Source organism: Gossypium arboreum, chromosome 10 (assembly GCF_025698485.1).
Source record: "Gossypium arboreum isolate Shixiya-1 chromosome 10, ASM2569848v2, whole genome shotgun sequence".
Taxonomy (NCBI): domain Eukaryota; kingdom Viridiplantae; phylum Streptophyta; class Magnoliopsida; order Malvales; family Malvaceae; genus Gossypium; species Gossypium arboreum.
Genome location: NC_069079.1, coordinates 117,929,992 through 117,946,438, shown reverse-complemented (window position 1 = coordinate 117,946,438; position 16,447 = coordinate 117,929,992). Strand labels below are relative to the sequence as shown.

Here is a 16,447-nt window from a genome sequence, read left to right as displayed (position 1 = left end):
TTCTGTTTAAATCAACTATCAGTTCATTAAAGTTCTGTTCTTTTATATCTTCAAACCCAGATTAACTACCGAGTTGAATCAGCCAATCCAGTCCAATTATCTATGACTCAGCCTTGAAGCTATATATGTTCAATCAGTGAACATCTGAAATCTGTACATTTAACCTCCATGAATCATTGAAACAAGGTTTTTTTAATGTTTCATCATCCATAAATATCCCCACACTATTGTCAATTATATACTGAAAAAGCTTTGAAATTTCGATCCAGTCTGGTCATTTCCACCACCAAAACTGCCTAAACAAATACGTTTTCCTCATCCGAACATTGTAAGTCATGAATGCTCTCGCTTTGATAGGGTCAGCGTTCAAATACTCGAATGCATACATCTGTTTAGCTTCTTCCAGACCATCGATCTCCATAACAGCGTCTAGCAATTCTGTGGCATTGATTGTAGTTTTACTCTGCTCAATTGCATCGGCCAACCGCCGAATGCTGGATGCCACTGCCAGCACTGCCTCTTGAAGAGAATCCGAGCCACGCGGCCGCTTTGGAAGTTGTCTGAGAGGCTCCATTGGAGGAGGTTCTTGACTAACATCTTGCATATACTCCGGTGGCCCAGTATACGACTGTGTTCCATCGGTATCACTTAGGTCATCTGAACTCGGTGATACAAAAGAAGCAGAATCTTCTTCGAAATTCTTATAAGCAACCGGATGACTTCCGTCCTTCATCTTTGCCCAACGACTAGGTGCTTGGTAATTTCCGCAAACAATCTTTAGTTCATCATACATCTCGATTGGTTTTCTTCGGAACCCTTTTGCATCAGGATGTGCCTGCTCAATGATGTTACATGTCAAGTAATCTTAAAAAGTATGTATCGGAACAAGAAAGCAAAACAATGGGAAGAATGCAGTACACACTGACCGCAACATAGCCTTTCCAAAGATCTTCACTGTCACATTCGATCATCTTCGTATTCGGATTCCACCGAAATCCTTCTTGACTTAGCATATCCCTCATTACTTTGTACCTTTTCTTAATTGTCTTAAGGCGGTTAACAACTTTTTGATTGTTCAAGTTCAGATCAAAACGAGAATTCACGGCAATACAAGCGGCAGTATAAGCATTCTCGTTGAAACATTTGTCGATTTTATTCCCGTTTTTAGCCTGAATGGCCAGAGCTTCAATGAGACACTTGTCCATTGCAACCGACCAAACTACATTTCTTCCTTTATGCTTCATCTCTCCCCTTCTAGGCGCCTGCATGTCGTAGTGCTCCATTCCTAATCCAGGATAAACAACAGAATGGCATTGTCATGTTATGGTGCAATGCTCAACAGATATTAAATATGGGTAAAATTGAGGACCAGCTTGGTGCCTCGATCATCTAAACAAATAAGAAAAAGCAAAGATCATTCAAACACTTCTCAAATCGTGTTAGAGAATAAGATATAAATTGTTTTGTTTCGCCGTGTTAAGAGACAATAGAGGGCACAACAAAGTTCAAGAGGAGAGTCACATTATGCTCCAATCATATAAATATATAAAATGGTAATGATGACCGGAACAATTGCACAATGCCAGGTCAACAACCATAAATTTGTAAAATAGCAATGAATGAAGCCCCGGAAAAGAAATTCAACACTAATTCAATTAAAGAAAGAACTAAGAAGACAAACAGGAAATCTATAAACCATGCATCATGCAGCTTACGTCAGTCAGGCATAAGAAGGCCAAGCATGACGGTGGCTCGGATCAAATGATAAAGATGACGAGTGTCAAGCTTCACAAATTGGGTGATTAAAGAATTAGAAATCACAAGCAAACAGAGGCTTGACCCCCAATCACAGATATGAAGACTGGCATTAACCATTTAGTAAATGAACCCTTAAGATCTAGTAATCTTACAAGATAACAGATTCATTCTTGTGATCATTAAAACGAGACAATAAAAGATAAGAGAAAACCTATACAATCATACTTCTTAAAAGAGATAAGATGTGGTTGGAATTTCACCATTCTAAAAAAATAAACTGAAAGACCATAACATTTCATATAGATGAAACTCAAATCAATCACTTAACCGTCCCTCTTTGATTACTATGTTCATGGTGGTATAAGGCAAGGATTCTATAAGTTTGAGGGTTCACAGTGGATGATGAAAAGAGTTAGAACAAGCTGAAGGGAGTTCCTAACCAACCGTGCCCTGCCCAACCTCTGCAAATACACACAATTACAATCCAAAACTGCTGGCAATAATATTCTCCAACAAAACAGTGAATATAATCAAGGGAGAAAGCCACAGTTAGTCCCTAATTTGACAACTTTTCTCAACTTAGTCCCTAAACTTTTTCTTGGTCCACATTAGTCTTGGAACTTGGAAACTTTTCCCAATTTTGGTCCATGTGATGACATGACACTCCGATATTATGCCATGTCATCACATAAAAATTTATATTTTTTTCTAAAATTTTAGGTGATGGCATGGCACAATCTTAAAGTGCCACATCATCTCAATGACCAAATTGGGGAAAAAATTACTAAGTTCAGGGACCAAGTAGGAAAAAGTTTCCAATTTTAGGGATTAAATGTTGACTTATCCCTATAATCAACTATACCACTCATCAAAACTACAGAAACACTTTTAAGACTATAGTAATTACATCTTCCAAGGGACTAGATCTTTTCCTTTCTTACAAATAGAAATCAGCAACCTCATGTTATAAGAACATAGAAATATAAAAAACGGAGACATTCCAGATTACAGAAGCACTCAAAACAAAACGTGATAAATTGTTTTAAGTTTAACCATTATGTCAGATTTTATATGAAAAAAAGCGGCACAAGGCAAATTCTTGGACTATATCAGCAATTAGGCTCCAAATACAAAACCTTCTTGGAACATATATGAGAACCTAATTACACCAAAACATACTTCCTAAAGATTCAGAAATTCAAATAAACACAAACACATATACACAATACATAACACTCAATTCAACCCTGAACAGGTTTTGGAAGAGCACTGCCTAAAACATGTTTGATGCAAGAAGCATTCCACAGAGAGCCAAGGATTTCGAATGGTTTTGTTAATCACAACCAGCACACTGCATTCATATCATACTGGAATCTGAAAGAAAATATGAAGGGATAAAGAAATAGGGAAGAAGACAACTAGAAGTAAGAACTTGAGTAACTTGAGAACACTTTGAAACCAATGCTCAATCATACTTTGAAAGCAATGCCGAGGATGTTATCCAACACCAATTTTGCAGAAAACAAGGACTGAGTTGAAGAAAAATCAAGTATAAGATTCATGAGGACGAAAATTAAATCAACTTGATTACAATCTCTAGAAAAACTAAGTTTATTAATCCCAATGCTCAGCAAGACATTTGTATTAGAACTTTGCTAACTAGTTAAAGCTAACAACCCATCCAAATATCTAAGTTATCAACATGCATTCACCGGTTCGACCCGGACCCCAATAAAATCGGCATGGCCAAGCCACAAACTATAACCAAGCTTAGCACCTAACTTTCACACAAGTGCAAGCATTTAAAAATCAACAATTTGGCATTGATTTTCAGCGAATTAATTTCTAAATTACTCTAAAAGAGTCCACACTGAGACTAACCCATCAGCTTCTTTACTAATATTGATCAAATAAAACAAACCCATTTCTCATCCCATTAAAATTAAACAACCAACAAATTAAAAAAAAAAAAACAAAATAATCAACCAAAAACACCAAAGAAAAAGAAACTCGTATTATTGAATGGTTTACACTTGATATAAGCAATCAAAAAAAAAATAAAAGAGATAACGAGAGAGAGAGGAAAAGAAAGAAACCAGTGAATTGTGATTCAAGAGTGAAAGTAACAATCTATCACCGGTGAGGAGGCTGATCTGCTCGGCGAGTGGGATGAAACACGACGTCCTTAAGAAGATGCTGTAGGCGTTAAGTAAATGTGACGGTGCATTGGGGAAGCTTTTTTTTTTGTTAGGGTTTTCTTTTTTTAACTTTTTGCTGTTGTTTTTCTTTTGATTCATTCTTTTTAATTTTTTTTCTCGAGGGAAAATAAAAAATAAAAATAAAAAAGGGAATGGGGTCAAAAATTTTCTCGGGGTGTAGGCACTTTCTCGAAGACCAAACGCGTGTAGAGAAAAGTTCAGTAATTGATAACATTTTTGCTAAAGTGAAACTGGAATTTCTCGGGAGACTGTGAAGGTCCTATCACAATCTTCCACGTCACTCCTAGAATTGGCAATAGACTGATAGAGTAACCTACTTTCTTTCAAAATTACAATTTCTATTATTTTTTTATTTTTCTATATAGTACCCAAATCTTTTTTTTTTTCAACAAATTAATCCATATCCAACCTGAAGTAGTCTTTTTGTTCGAAGGCAAATTTTACGCGTAAGACAAGAGAAAACCTTTCCAAGTTAAAAGAGGCAAAATAACTTAACATAGTTTATTTTATTGTTAAATTCGACTATTAGTCCCTACATTTTTATAAAAATTGTGTATTTAATCTTTATACTTTAATTTGATCATTTTTAATTTTTGTACTTTTTAAAATTTAAAATTTCAATACATACCAAATGATAATTGTTAAATTCATTAAGGGTTACTATTTTCAAAATCTAATGCGATAAGTGTAACGTTATATCAACTTGTTATTTTCGCATGTTAACCACGGACTATCATTTGGATCAAGATAAAATTTCAAAATTCAAAAGTAGAAAGACTTAGCATGATTTAATTAGAAAATATGGACTAAATCTATAATTGTATGCATAGTATAATATTAGTCATAATATGAAAGTAGGAGAACTAAAATTGACCAATTTAAAATACACAAACTAAAATTAATCGAATTAATTTATAAAAACTAAATTCATAACTTTCACAAAGTAGAAGACTACGACTAGAATTTAACCTTTCTTTTACCAACTTTTGTTTAATTGCTCTGTCCGAAAAAGGTTTAACCTCCACTTTTTAATTCGTGCATCATTATTATATCACTTAAATAAATTATTAATTCGTACCCAACCAATTTGTATTCATGTAAAATCATATCTCCTTTTTTTTTAATATAATGTCACTTTTTACCATAATATTACCATGAAAGTGGTTTGGAATTGGTCGCAATCATTAAATAAGTTTAGCAACATTTTTGTCTTTGCTCTGCAAGTTTTTACAAGCTTTTCAACTGATACCATTTTGCAAAAATAGTAAAAACTATGATTGAATTGAGAAAAAATTATATAATTTTAAATATTATATCAAAAAATATAATAAAATTATTAAAAATAAAAAATAATAACCAAGCAACAAGCATTGATGTAATAGGCCGAATGCATCGATTAGTTAAGACATCAAATCAAATTAGGCAACAAAATATAATGAATTGCCATAACTCATAATAATCTAATCAAACTTGGCAATACAATATGGGTTTAAATAATCATAACCAAATATTCATGCTTGCTTCATCATATAATTACCATGACATACATACTTCCCATTTTCAATTTTATAATATGTTTTTTTATATCATGTAAATATTAAAAAATGCTAAATTATTTATATTTAAAATTTTCATAAATATTTATAATTGTTGAACTTAAATAAAAATTATGTTTTTAAAGAGATCGCAAGTACAGTCACAAATAATAAATATTGGATAAACTATATTTAAGACCAACTCAATGCAAAACACGATCCAGCTCCAGAAATAAATCAGAATAAATCGAACCTAAGCCATAAAAATCCCAAAGCCTCAACCTTTATAGGCAAAACAACACGTGTATATATATATATATATATAAACGGGTCTAAATGGATTTAGATCAACTATTTACAAATATGAACAATAAAATTTGAGTCTCATATTTCAAGTTAGGCTAGGAATGCCAAACATGGGCCTAGAATGAACCTAGCCTAACCAACCCTGTTTGACAGTTGTATATATAAAGAAATTGCATCATGCAAGTAGGACTCAATCATATAAATACCTAATTTTTAGGGTTTAGAATATTACTCCCATTGGAAGAAGAATCATATAAATACCATGACTACAAGCACTGAATTAAGGACAAATGCCTTACTGCAGATTTCAAGTTCATGTACCTTGAAGGGTTTTTCTACTTGGCATGTTGCTTCGATCAGTAGGTGCAATTTGCCCCTGCTCAAAGTGCAATGTTAGTATACCCCATCCTCATTAAAAGAAAAAAGAGATAACAAAGTCTCAAGGCAATATCTAATAAACCTCACTGCAATTGGGTGATAAAGAGTTTAGCTCCCAAGAACATAAGTAACACAGCATGAACTTGATGCATTGAAGTAAAAAGCTGATAAGTTAAACAACCAGTGATACAACAAAATAAGGGATCATTCATTTACATACAAATCATGTCAAAAGATAAGATAACATAAGAATACAAAAAGTAAATGCTTCTTTTAGCATTCTTCAATGTCTGCTTCTATTCCAGTTTTCCTCACCAATGCAAGTCTACTAAAGAGCCCAAATTCATTATGAAAAAGAGAGAAGGCTGCACATTTTTCACATCATAATAATAAATTTTCCCATATGAATAGGATAAAAGGAAACATATATTCAATTAGGTAGACAAAAAAAATGCAGCTATATCAGAAAACATGATCCATTAATAGACAAATCACAAAAACAAATCAATAACCAGTCATGGGGCGTAATGTGAATGCGGTGCTCGTGCAGCCATACTAGCAACCTGAGCCTGCATTTGAGCTGCCCTAACTTTGGCAGCAGTAGCCTTATGAAAGAACTGTTCCCTTGACAACAACCTCACATTCCTCAAATACTGATCAAATGGCACCGCCCCTTCTTGCAGGGCTTTATCCAACGAATAAACGACGTCCTCGATGGCTAAATCCGCAGCCGTGCAATCCAACATTTGCTTGGATAGCACATCGGCACAATGAAACACCTCGTCGACGTCGACACTGTCATTGTTCTTCCCCAGGTTCTTGATTTTCCCTTCGTTCTCTCTAACCCAACCAGCCAAAACATCGGTGCTCATCAAAACAACCTGCAACTGCTGTTCCAAAGCTTCCTTTTCATCTTGCATTTCTTTCAACCCTTTGTTGACCTCTTCCTCTCGCTTTCTCAACACTCCTTGAGCTGAAAACAACCCTTCCATTTCAGCTTCCCTTTCTTTTCTCATCTTAATTATATCTCCATGAACCATCTCCACCAACTTATTCACCGCATTCCTCTTGTAAACCTCCGCAGCATCCTCCGTCTGAGATGGCTGTGCCCTGCCATAAGGCGAAGGCGGATAACCCGCGGCAGCAACCCTCGGTGGCGGTGGCTGCTGCTGCTGCCCGTAATTAGGCGGGTTAGGGTTAGGATTGGAGCGACGTTGGGAATAAAGCGGGGGATCATGAGAAAAAGCAGAGCCTAAATTAATGACCAAATCAACAAGATTAGAGCTTGGGTAAATCCAATTCTGCAAATAAGGGATCGAAACTAACCCCGAGGGAGAAACGTGGGGATGGGGGCGTTTGATGATCATGTCGCGCGTGGGATTCACGTAGACAACGGGAGGGTAACGAGGGTAAGATTCGATGAGCCAGATTATGATGGGGATGTTGTAAGTGACGCCTTGGTAAGGCATGGGGATGGTACCGTCGGCTTGGAGGAGGTTGACGGAGCGGCCATCGTTGTGGGTAAAAGTGGCGGTTTTGGGTTGGAGGGAAGGGTAGCGGGAGGTGAGGGAAAGGAGGTGTTGGCGGATCAACCATTTGGAGTCTTCGGTGTAAGGGAGGGAAGAAGGGCCGCGTTGGGAGAGGACGGAGGAGAGGAATTGTTGGATTTGTTGGGAGTCAAGCGACGGCGTAGACGGCGGTGGAACCATTGGAACGGCGGAGGATATTGAAAGAGAGGAAAATGAGAGATGAGATCAGTGTTTTTGGAATTTACTTAGCGGAGGCGTTTTTGCGCTTAAGGTAAAGGGAGGACCCTTGATGGAACCTTCCTTTTCCTTCTTTTTAGGACCCATTTCTTTTTTTATTTTCCTTTTCTTAAAGACTACTTTTCATCCAATATTTGCACTAAAAACCTACCAAAAGTTTGATTTTTCCCTTTCACTTTTTAGTTTCATTTCCCGTCAAATTTAAAAAATATATATATATATTTACTTTAAATAAGATAGCACAAAGTTATGCTTTAAGAATATTTAAAAAATAAATATTTATTTTTTAATTTATCACTCCTCCATCTCCTAATAATATCAATGTATACTTATCATTGAATTTAAAAAATTGTAAATTTTTAATAGATAAATAAATGACACTCGGTAGATTATGAACCTCGTTCCCTCTTCGAATGCTTCTATATTTGCATATTTTGTACACAAATTTGAGAGGCTAAGTAGAAGAGAGAAACTAGGCTCATAATCTAACAAAGTCTCATAAGAGAATTCGCAATCAATACGATTTAATGAATTAGCACAGATATAAAATACAAATTTAAACAACGAAGACGATATTATTTAAAGGAATAACTACAAATTTTAAATATAAATCATGAAACAAATATAAAAATACCCAAAAACTAATTAAGAAAAATATAAGATACATGTGTTAAAGAAAAAGGGAAGAAAGTAAATGATAGAGCATTGTGTGAAGGGGAGGAAAAGGAAAATGTTTGTATTTCAATGCCTAGGAAGGAGGTTCAAAGCTTGTATATTTATAAGCTTGCCAAAGTCAATACATTATTTATTTATTTATGGTAGACTTAGGTTGTAAAGTTTAAAAGGAATAACCGAATAAGTGCACCATCTAGAAAGGATTTGGAGGAAGGAAATTAGTTCTAAACCATTAAAATTAATTTAAATAAGTTTAAATTTTAATAGAGTTAATAATTATTATTTAAAACAATATTATTCATTATTAATAAGGTTAATGTTTTGAAAGTTTTGTATGATTTTGCGATTTGTAAATGTTTATTTATTTTTAATTGTAAATATTAATTTTGTTACATTTAAATTTTATTTAATTTTTTAATAATATAATAATTAAATTAAAATATTCAAATGTTATTAATGGATATGACTTTTTAAAACTAAAATTAATTTCCCTAATTTGTGGTGAAATTAATAATGTAAGGTAAATTACCATTTCTTTTCCTGAACCTTTCCTTGTAAATTACCTTCCCCATTTCTTTTCTTCCAATTGTTATTAAACAAAAGAGAAGGAACTTTCTTTTACCTCTTCCCCTCTCTTTAATTCCATTTCTTTTCCTTGTAGTTTCCAAACAAAATTATGGATTCTCTTTAATATTCTTAGATTATGCACTTATATATACAGGGACACAGATTCATTTATATCACACCAAATTTAAAATATATTATTTCTTAGTTTCTATTTAATATATCAATAAAAAAGAAATTTTTCATTCGATTTATTTATAAAATGATAAACTATCAAAATAGTCACTTTTGTTTTATTTCCCTTCGGTTATATTTTAGTCACTTTTGTTTGAAATGTTACGTTTTAGTCACTTATATTATCGTGTTGTAACATTTTAATCAATGAACCGTTAATTGTCATTAACGATGTAACGATAAGCTGACGTGGCATGTTAAATCATCATTTTAAACGAAAATTTCAATTTAAATTCTATAATTTATCCTTATAATTTTCCATTTTGAGCAATTTATTTTTTTTGTTTTATGTTCTTTTAACTTTTTTTATTTTCATTCTCTTTTACATCTTCTTCAGTTTTCCTTCATTCTTCATTTCTTTTAATGTAATTTTTCCATATTTTCATTTGTTAAAATTAGTCCACAAGCTCGCCTCACTCGAAAAAATTAAATTGTTCAAAAAAATAAAAGTATAGAGACTAGTTTTAACAAATAGAGAAGAGATAAAAACAGAGGGAGAAGTAGAAGAGAATAGAAAATAAAGAAAAAAAAAAGAAAAGTTAAAAGAACATAAAAGAAAAAAAAAAGTAAATTGTTCAAAACCGATTGTATAATTTAACCTAAAATTTTTATTTAAAATGATGATTTAACATTCCATGTTAGCTTACCGTTACATCATTAATGGCAAATAACGGCTTAGTAACTAAAATGTTACAACATGATAATGTAAGTGACTAAAAAACATAACATTTCAAGTATAAATAACTAAAATATAATCTAATATAAATAAAAAAATTGACAACTGACCCTTTATAAAAAATATCAAAATAGTTGTAATACTTTTCAAACAATTTGAGGTCAAAATCAGAAGTTGAAATAAATTCAATAATATGATGGTATGATGTAAAAATAAATGTATTGCTTAGCTTTTTTCTTTCTCAAAACAAAGTCAAGGATTCTATTTTAATTTGCCACCCACTTTGGGTACTTCCTTATAACTAGAGACATAATAAAGGTTTCTTTGATATGATGGAGATCATGTCTATTTTAATGATTTGTAAAAGTTTTAGTTTTTTTTAAATTATTATCACCGATTGAATATTAACTCGACTAGTATTAAAATTATTATTAGTGTTAGTGTAAAAGATGTAAGCTTAATGTATTTTCATATATTTTTTAAAAGAATTACTTTTATATATTTTTTGAAATTATAATTTTGATGATTTTTATAAATTTTGAATTATTTGATGATGGCTAATTTTTCTAAATAAAAATAAGGACCAAATTGATTAAGGGATAAAAGTTGAAGGCTAAATTTATTACTATGCATTATAAATAAAATATCAAAATAAAAATTTAATGATACAAATTTAACAATTTTTATGGAAAGACTACTGTAATAATTTCTATTCGCAACAAGTAAATAAGGAAGGTTTAAGCTCTAATTAATTTGTATGACTCAATTATTTCATGTCAAGACATATTTATATTATTATAATTTTCTTAACTGAATTCAATATCGTGAATTAATCACACACTAAATCATTTAAAAATGATTAAATCATCAAAATTATATATAAAATATTAATTATAATACCAATAGTACTAATAAACCCGACCTATAAACATTTCTAATTATTCACGTCTGTTATCATTATAGAAAGAGAAAAAAAAAAACCTATAGAATACCAAAAAACAAGAAAATCATGAGTGATTTTATTTTAAAATTTTTTATTAGTCCTTGGAGGTATGATACATATTTTACTATATCAAAATTGTGTTCCGAGTCGAACATGTATCCGATGCTTCAACACTCCCTAGCAAAAATGTCTCTGCTTCGGAGATTAGGCACATGAAAGACATCGGCATCGGAAAGAAGAGCTCGGCTTTACCTGTTCGTTCGGTAAGTATTCCTTTGCGGTCATGTTTTATCTTTTCTTCCTGCAGTAATCCCACATCAGTCAACCACATTAAACAAATACAACATTTGAAATTGTTTATGTTGGCTGTTTCTTATCCCAACTTTTCATTTTCTTGAAACATTTATCGAATCGATGTATATTCAGATATAGGTACGAGGATATGAATATGATCCTTGAAGGACGTTTTAACCACACAGAAAAACTTCAGAAAGGTTGAACATGCTGGTGCCGGTTACATACCCATATTCTAATACTTACACTCAAGTTCGAGTAAACAACTTCCAAGGCTAGTATACTATAATAGACCGAGTTTTTCAGTTCTGAATTCAACCAGTACAATCCACTGATCCATTCAAGTTTCTTTATCCCTAGATTGAATTTTTTGCTTCTTTTCGGAAAATCAAATATGCTAGAAGCTTATGTTATTCCGACTTTTCATTTTCATTTAAGGATTCATGTTCTACTCTCGTATCTAACATATGGATATGGGGGTATGGCCTCCAAAGTTCTTCCAAATACATAAAAGAACTTCAAAAAAATCTAGCCATATTCGCATTGGATACAAGTGTCGAACACTAATACTTTAAGAAAATGAAAAATCGAAGAAATGTAGGTTCTGACATAGGATTTACTACAAGCCAAAGCAAAAGCAGCACTGAAACAGTAATGATATAGAAGAACTTGCAGAAAGGTAATAAAGAACAGATAAACTTAAGGAAAAGGCTAACCTTTCTACAGCAATTTTGCCCTGCACAGCTGCAGATGTGGCAAGTCGATTTACGACATCAAAGTTGTTTTGGTTCATTGCCTCCTTATCGAAAATGGCATCCGATAAAACGACTGATATAGCTCCCTGAGCAATATAGTCACCTACTGAATCTGTATCAAGTTTAAGAAAATATCTTACGTGGATGATATTGAAAAATGGTACAAAACAATTTTATCGTAAATGCTATGCTTCAGTTCATTGTTGTGTTCAATTTTTCAAAAAAGTTTAACGTATTTGGAAGATCCTTGAACAGTCATATCCTCATACCCATATGAAAATGTATTGAATATGGATTTTGAACATGAATACTTCAAATTAAAATACAATTTTCAAATGGGAAGATGTTTGAAATAACTCACAAACATGTTAGCTGAAAGTACTGACCTATAGTTATGCCCTGGGAAGCAACCATGGGGATGTGAGAAAAAGGCTTCCTAATTGCTGATATGTATCGTTCGCCACCTAATGCGGAAACAGGATAAATCTGTTTAACCATATTAATGTAAAAAACCGCATAAGAATCTATGCATACATGAATATATCTACACATATGCATTAAATGGTTACATCTATATATACACATGCGTATGGAGAGTTACTAGAGGGTCATAGCTTCTTATGAAGGAATATATGTTGGACACGAGTATTTTGAAGACAATGAAGAATCAAAGTAAAATGGGGACTGGTATTAGATGGCCATAATACCTTCAATCAATATTAAGATCCTAAATATCAGTAAATATCAAGTAGAGACTCACCTTGACAATCTTGGCACCAGCATTATGAGCAGAGTATATCTGAAAAACCACATTTTCAACCACTTTAGTACCTCTTGTACATAAGTATGTATGAACATACATCATATGAATCTATTGGTTGCCATCTGTTAAAAATAATTGCATAAACTAATGAGGTTCACTGAGAAACCGAAGCCTAAAAAAGGTTGAACTGAGAAAGAGGTGTTTCTTACTTCAGTTGGGGTCATTACACCAGGCATATATAGAACATCAGTGTCTCGAACATCATCTAGAATGTCCTGATAACATGTATGAATGTTTAGCATAGCATAATGGAGCTTTTTAAACATATAGTAATATGCAAGTGTCAGGCACGAAAATGTTCAAAATTTTTCCAACATTTTTCATGTACTAAGCGTCCTTTGAGGATCATATCCTCATACCTATGTACGGATATTTGTCAGACACATATTTCAAGAAAGATGAAGAACCAGAATAACATAGTAATGAAGTAAAAGACAGAACAAAGGATTCAAGAATTCCGGGCATATACATTCACCGTAGCAGGACTCATAAGAAACTTGGCTCCGGCCTTCATAGCAGTTTTGGCATCCTGAGCAGTTAAAACCGTCCCAACCTGCAAGATTTCTATCCACCTCAGAAATAATCCAAAAAGGTCATTTGAACTATGTTACTCAGATTCCGGTAGGAGTGTCAGATAGGGGTAAATGTCGGACTGGGATATCTCCAACTTTTAAAGTTTTTCAGGTTCTCGGAGGATCATATCTCCACACCCATATCCGAAAATGTGTCAAATGATGTTATATACGAATACTTCAAAGAAAAAGAAGAGCTGCAGCAACAAAGCTTTTCTCGACCACATTTGACACTCAAGATCCTTATTCATGTTTAAAGCATATCCGGATATGAGTACAAAAATATAACCCTCTAAAGATCCTCCAATCAGATAAAAAAACTTTAAAAGAATTCAATAGTACCCATATACAGAACTCATAGCCTAGTCCAAATAACATATATATTCTATGATTAATATGCAACTAGTAAGATCATTACACCAAAGGCCTTAGTTGGATATTCATTAGCCAGAGCCTGCAAGACCTGTGAAGAACAGAGAAAAGAAACCATAAATTCTCAATCCAATATGGTAAATTTGGGCAGAAAATCAAGAAAAAAAATGGAATTTTTAAGCAACCTCAAAAACACCAGGGGTTGATCTCACAATTTCCAGCTGCAAATCAAGAGAAGAAAATATTTAAATAAGTCCCATTGCTAATAAAACCCAAATACAGGATTCAGTTTCTACATAAGTTTTAAAACCCATTTTGTGTTCCAGATATGCAGTAAGCAATGTTCAATTACTCAACAGCAACATCAAAATTTGCTGTGACTTACAACTGCAATGCCGCCATTAACCGCAGCACGAGCAGCTTCCATAGCCTGCTCAGCACTACAAAGAAAAAAGATGGGAAAAAGAGAATTTCAGATACAGAATTCAAACAAAATAAGAGAACACCCATCATCCCAAACATGGAAATGAAAGCAATCGAGTTAAAAATATAGGGGAAATGGAAAGAAGATGGTGAAAAAGAAGGGTTTTGTTTGCCTGTTGCCACGAAGGCATGCAATAACAGCAGAGTCTTGAATGAGAGAAAAAGTATGGCTATAATGATGAGATGAGGAAGAAGAAGAAGAAGGCTTGAGATTGGAAGGTGATAATAGAGGGGCTGAGTGGTGTTGTTGAAGACGGCTCCTTGTAAATAGTCTTTGGAATTGAAATACAGGATTACAAGGGAAGGTGCATGTGAAAACCATATCCACTTTAGATAGTTGCAGAATAGAGAGAGATATTTTGGTTTGGGGTTGACTCGGTGACTCTTTAACTAAACTTGTCCGATGGTCCGGTTTGTCCATCCATTAAACCATCCAACATATTCCATCAATTCTATAAACACGACAATTCTATCTCTATCCACGTAGAAATCACATAATTAAATCTATAATTTAAAATAAATTAATAATAGCACATAAAATATCTACAATATTAAAATTAAAAATAATTAAATTAATTTCTTTAATCGAGTTGATGCTTGATTAAATCAATCATGAACTTAAGTAATAGGGTAAATTATTAAAATAATTATTTTTATTTACCTCAGATTATATTTTAGTCATTTATATTTAAAATATTACGTTTTAGTCACTTATGTTATTGTACTGCAACATTTTAGTTACTGAGTTGTTAATTGTCGTCAATGGTGTAGTGATAAACTGACGTGGCATGTTAAATTATCATTTCAAACGAAAATTTTAGGTTAAATTTTACAATTGGTCTCTATATTTTTCATTTTGAGCAATTTAATTTTTTTCTTTTATGTTATTTTAACTTTTATTTTTTTTATATTTTTCATTCTTTTATGCTTCTCCCTTTGTTTTCCTCCCTTCTTCATTTCTTTTAACTAGTTTTTTATATTTTTCATTTGTTAAAACTAGTCCGCAAACTCGCCTCACTTGAAAAAAAATTAAATTGTTCAAAAAAATAAAAATATAAGGATTAGTTTTAACAAATAGAAAACATAAAAAAAATTAAGTTAAAAGAAATAGAGAAGGTAGGAAAACAGATGGAGAAGCAGACGAGAATGGAAAATAAAAAAAAAAAAAGGAGAATGAAAAAAAACATAAAAGAAAAAAATTAAATTGCTCAAAACGAAAAAATATAGGGATCAATTGTATAAATTAACCTAAATTTTTTGTTTGAAATGATGATTTAACGTGCCATGCCAGCTTACCATGACACTGTTAACGATAATTAACGACTCGGTGACTAAAATGTTTAACGCGATAATATAAGTGACTAAAACATAACATTTCAAACATAAGTGACTAAAATGTAACTTGGGATAAACAAAAGTGACTATTTTAGTAGTTCACCCTAAATAATAGTATATATACAAGTGATGAATAAGATAAAATATGCATAAAATAAAGTAAAATGAAACTTTGATTGAATGACAAATTTAAAATTTTACTCATTTAATCAACATGAGTTCAAATATCATTATATACATATTTTTATAAGTTTTTGTTAAAATGAAAATATTAAAATACCCTCATAATGATTTATTTTAATCACGGATAGATATTTCTATAATTTTCCTAACTGAATTGGTGTTCAATTAACTTGTTATACCAATTCAATCAAAACTTAACTAATAATATGGATAATATATTCAACTACATTGCACAAAATTAATAGCCCAATTTCATAATTAAATTTTCCGTATGTACTTATTTTCCATTTATTCAAATAAAATGAATCATAAAATCACACATAAAATAGTTTCACAACACTAATCTTTATAATTTCACATTAAATTATATATTCAAATTAATATCTTCAAATACTCAAGCTTTCTTCCACTTTCATTCCTCATCTTCTAACTTCCTTCCTTGATTGATTCCAAACAAAATATCTCTTTTGAATCATAAATTTCATGAATTATTAAAGAAATTTTATGTAGTATCTTTGTTGAATAAAAATTATTGAAGAAAGTCCTTCTAAAGACACTTTTGATTCAACTGATGAA

The 16,447-nt window shown here is 32.2% G+C and overlaps 3 protein-coding genes across 3 annotated transcripts; all 3 read right to left on the bottom strand.

Annotated features, from left to right (window-relative positions):
• Positions 1–22: 22 nt before the first annotated feature.
• LOC108461696 (uncharacterized) lies at positions 23–4,162 on the bottom strand. Its single transcript, XM_017761612.2, has 3 exons — positions 3,855–4,162; positions 927–1,285; positions 23–835 (listed from the first exon to the last, which is right to left on the bottom strand). The coding sequence occupies exons 2-3, from the start codon at positions 1,281–1,283 to the stop codon at positions 275–277; spliced, it is 918 nt and encodes a 305-aa protein (XP_017617101.1). The 5' UTR covers positions 1,284–1,285; positions 3,855–4,162; the 3' UTR covers positions 23–274.
• Positions 4,163–6,383: 2,221 nt separating this feature from the next.
• Positions 6,384–8,102, bottom strand: LOC108461095 (protein ELC-like). The gene has a single exon (XM_017760790.2). The coding sequence runs from the start codon at positions 7,903–7,905 to the stop codon at positions 6,712–6,714; it is 1,194 nt and encodes a 397-aa protein (XP_017616279.1). The 5' UTR covers positions 7,906–8,102; the 3' UTR covers positions 6,384–6,711.
• A 3,026-nt stretch (positions 8,103–11,128) lies between these two features.
• LOC108461947 (uncharacterized) lies at positions 11,129–14,773 on the bottom strand. Its single transcript, XM_017761945.2, has 10 exons — positions 14,467–14,773; positions 14,256–14,310; positions 14,056–14,091; positions 13,917–13,961; positions 13,396–13,479; positions 13,076–13,141; positions 12,864–12,902; positions 12,490–12,589; positions 12,065–12,215; positions 11,129–11,355 (listed from the first exon to the last, which is right to left on the bottom strand). The coding sequence occupies exons 1-10, from the start codon at positions 14,673–14,675 to the stop codon at positions 11,343–11,345; spliced, it is 798 nt and encodes a 265-aa protein (XP_017617434.1). The 5' UTR covers positions 14,676–14,773; the 3' UTR covers positions 11,129–11,342.
• Positions 14,774–16,447: the final 1,674 nt, after the last annotated feature.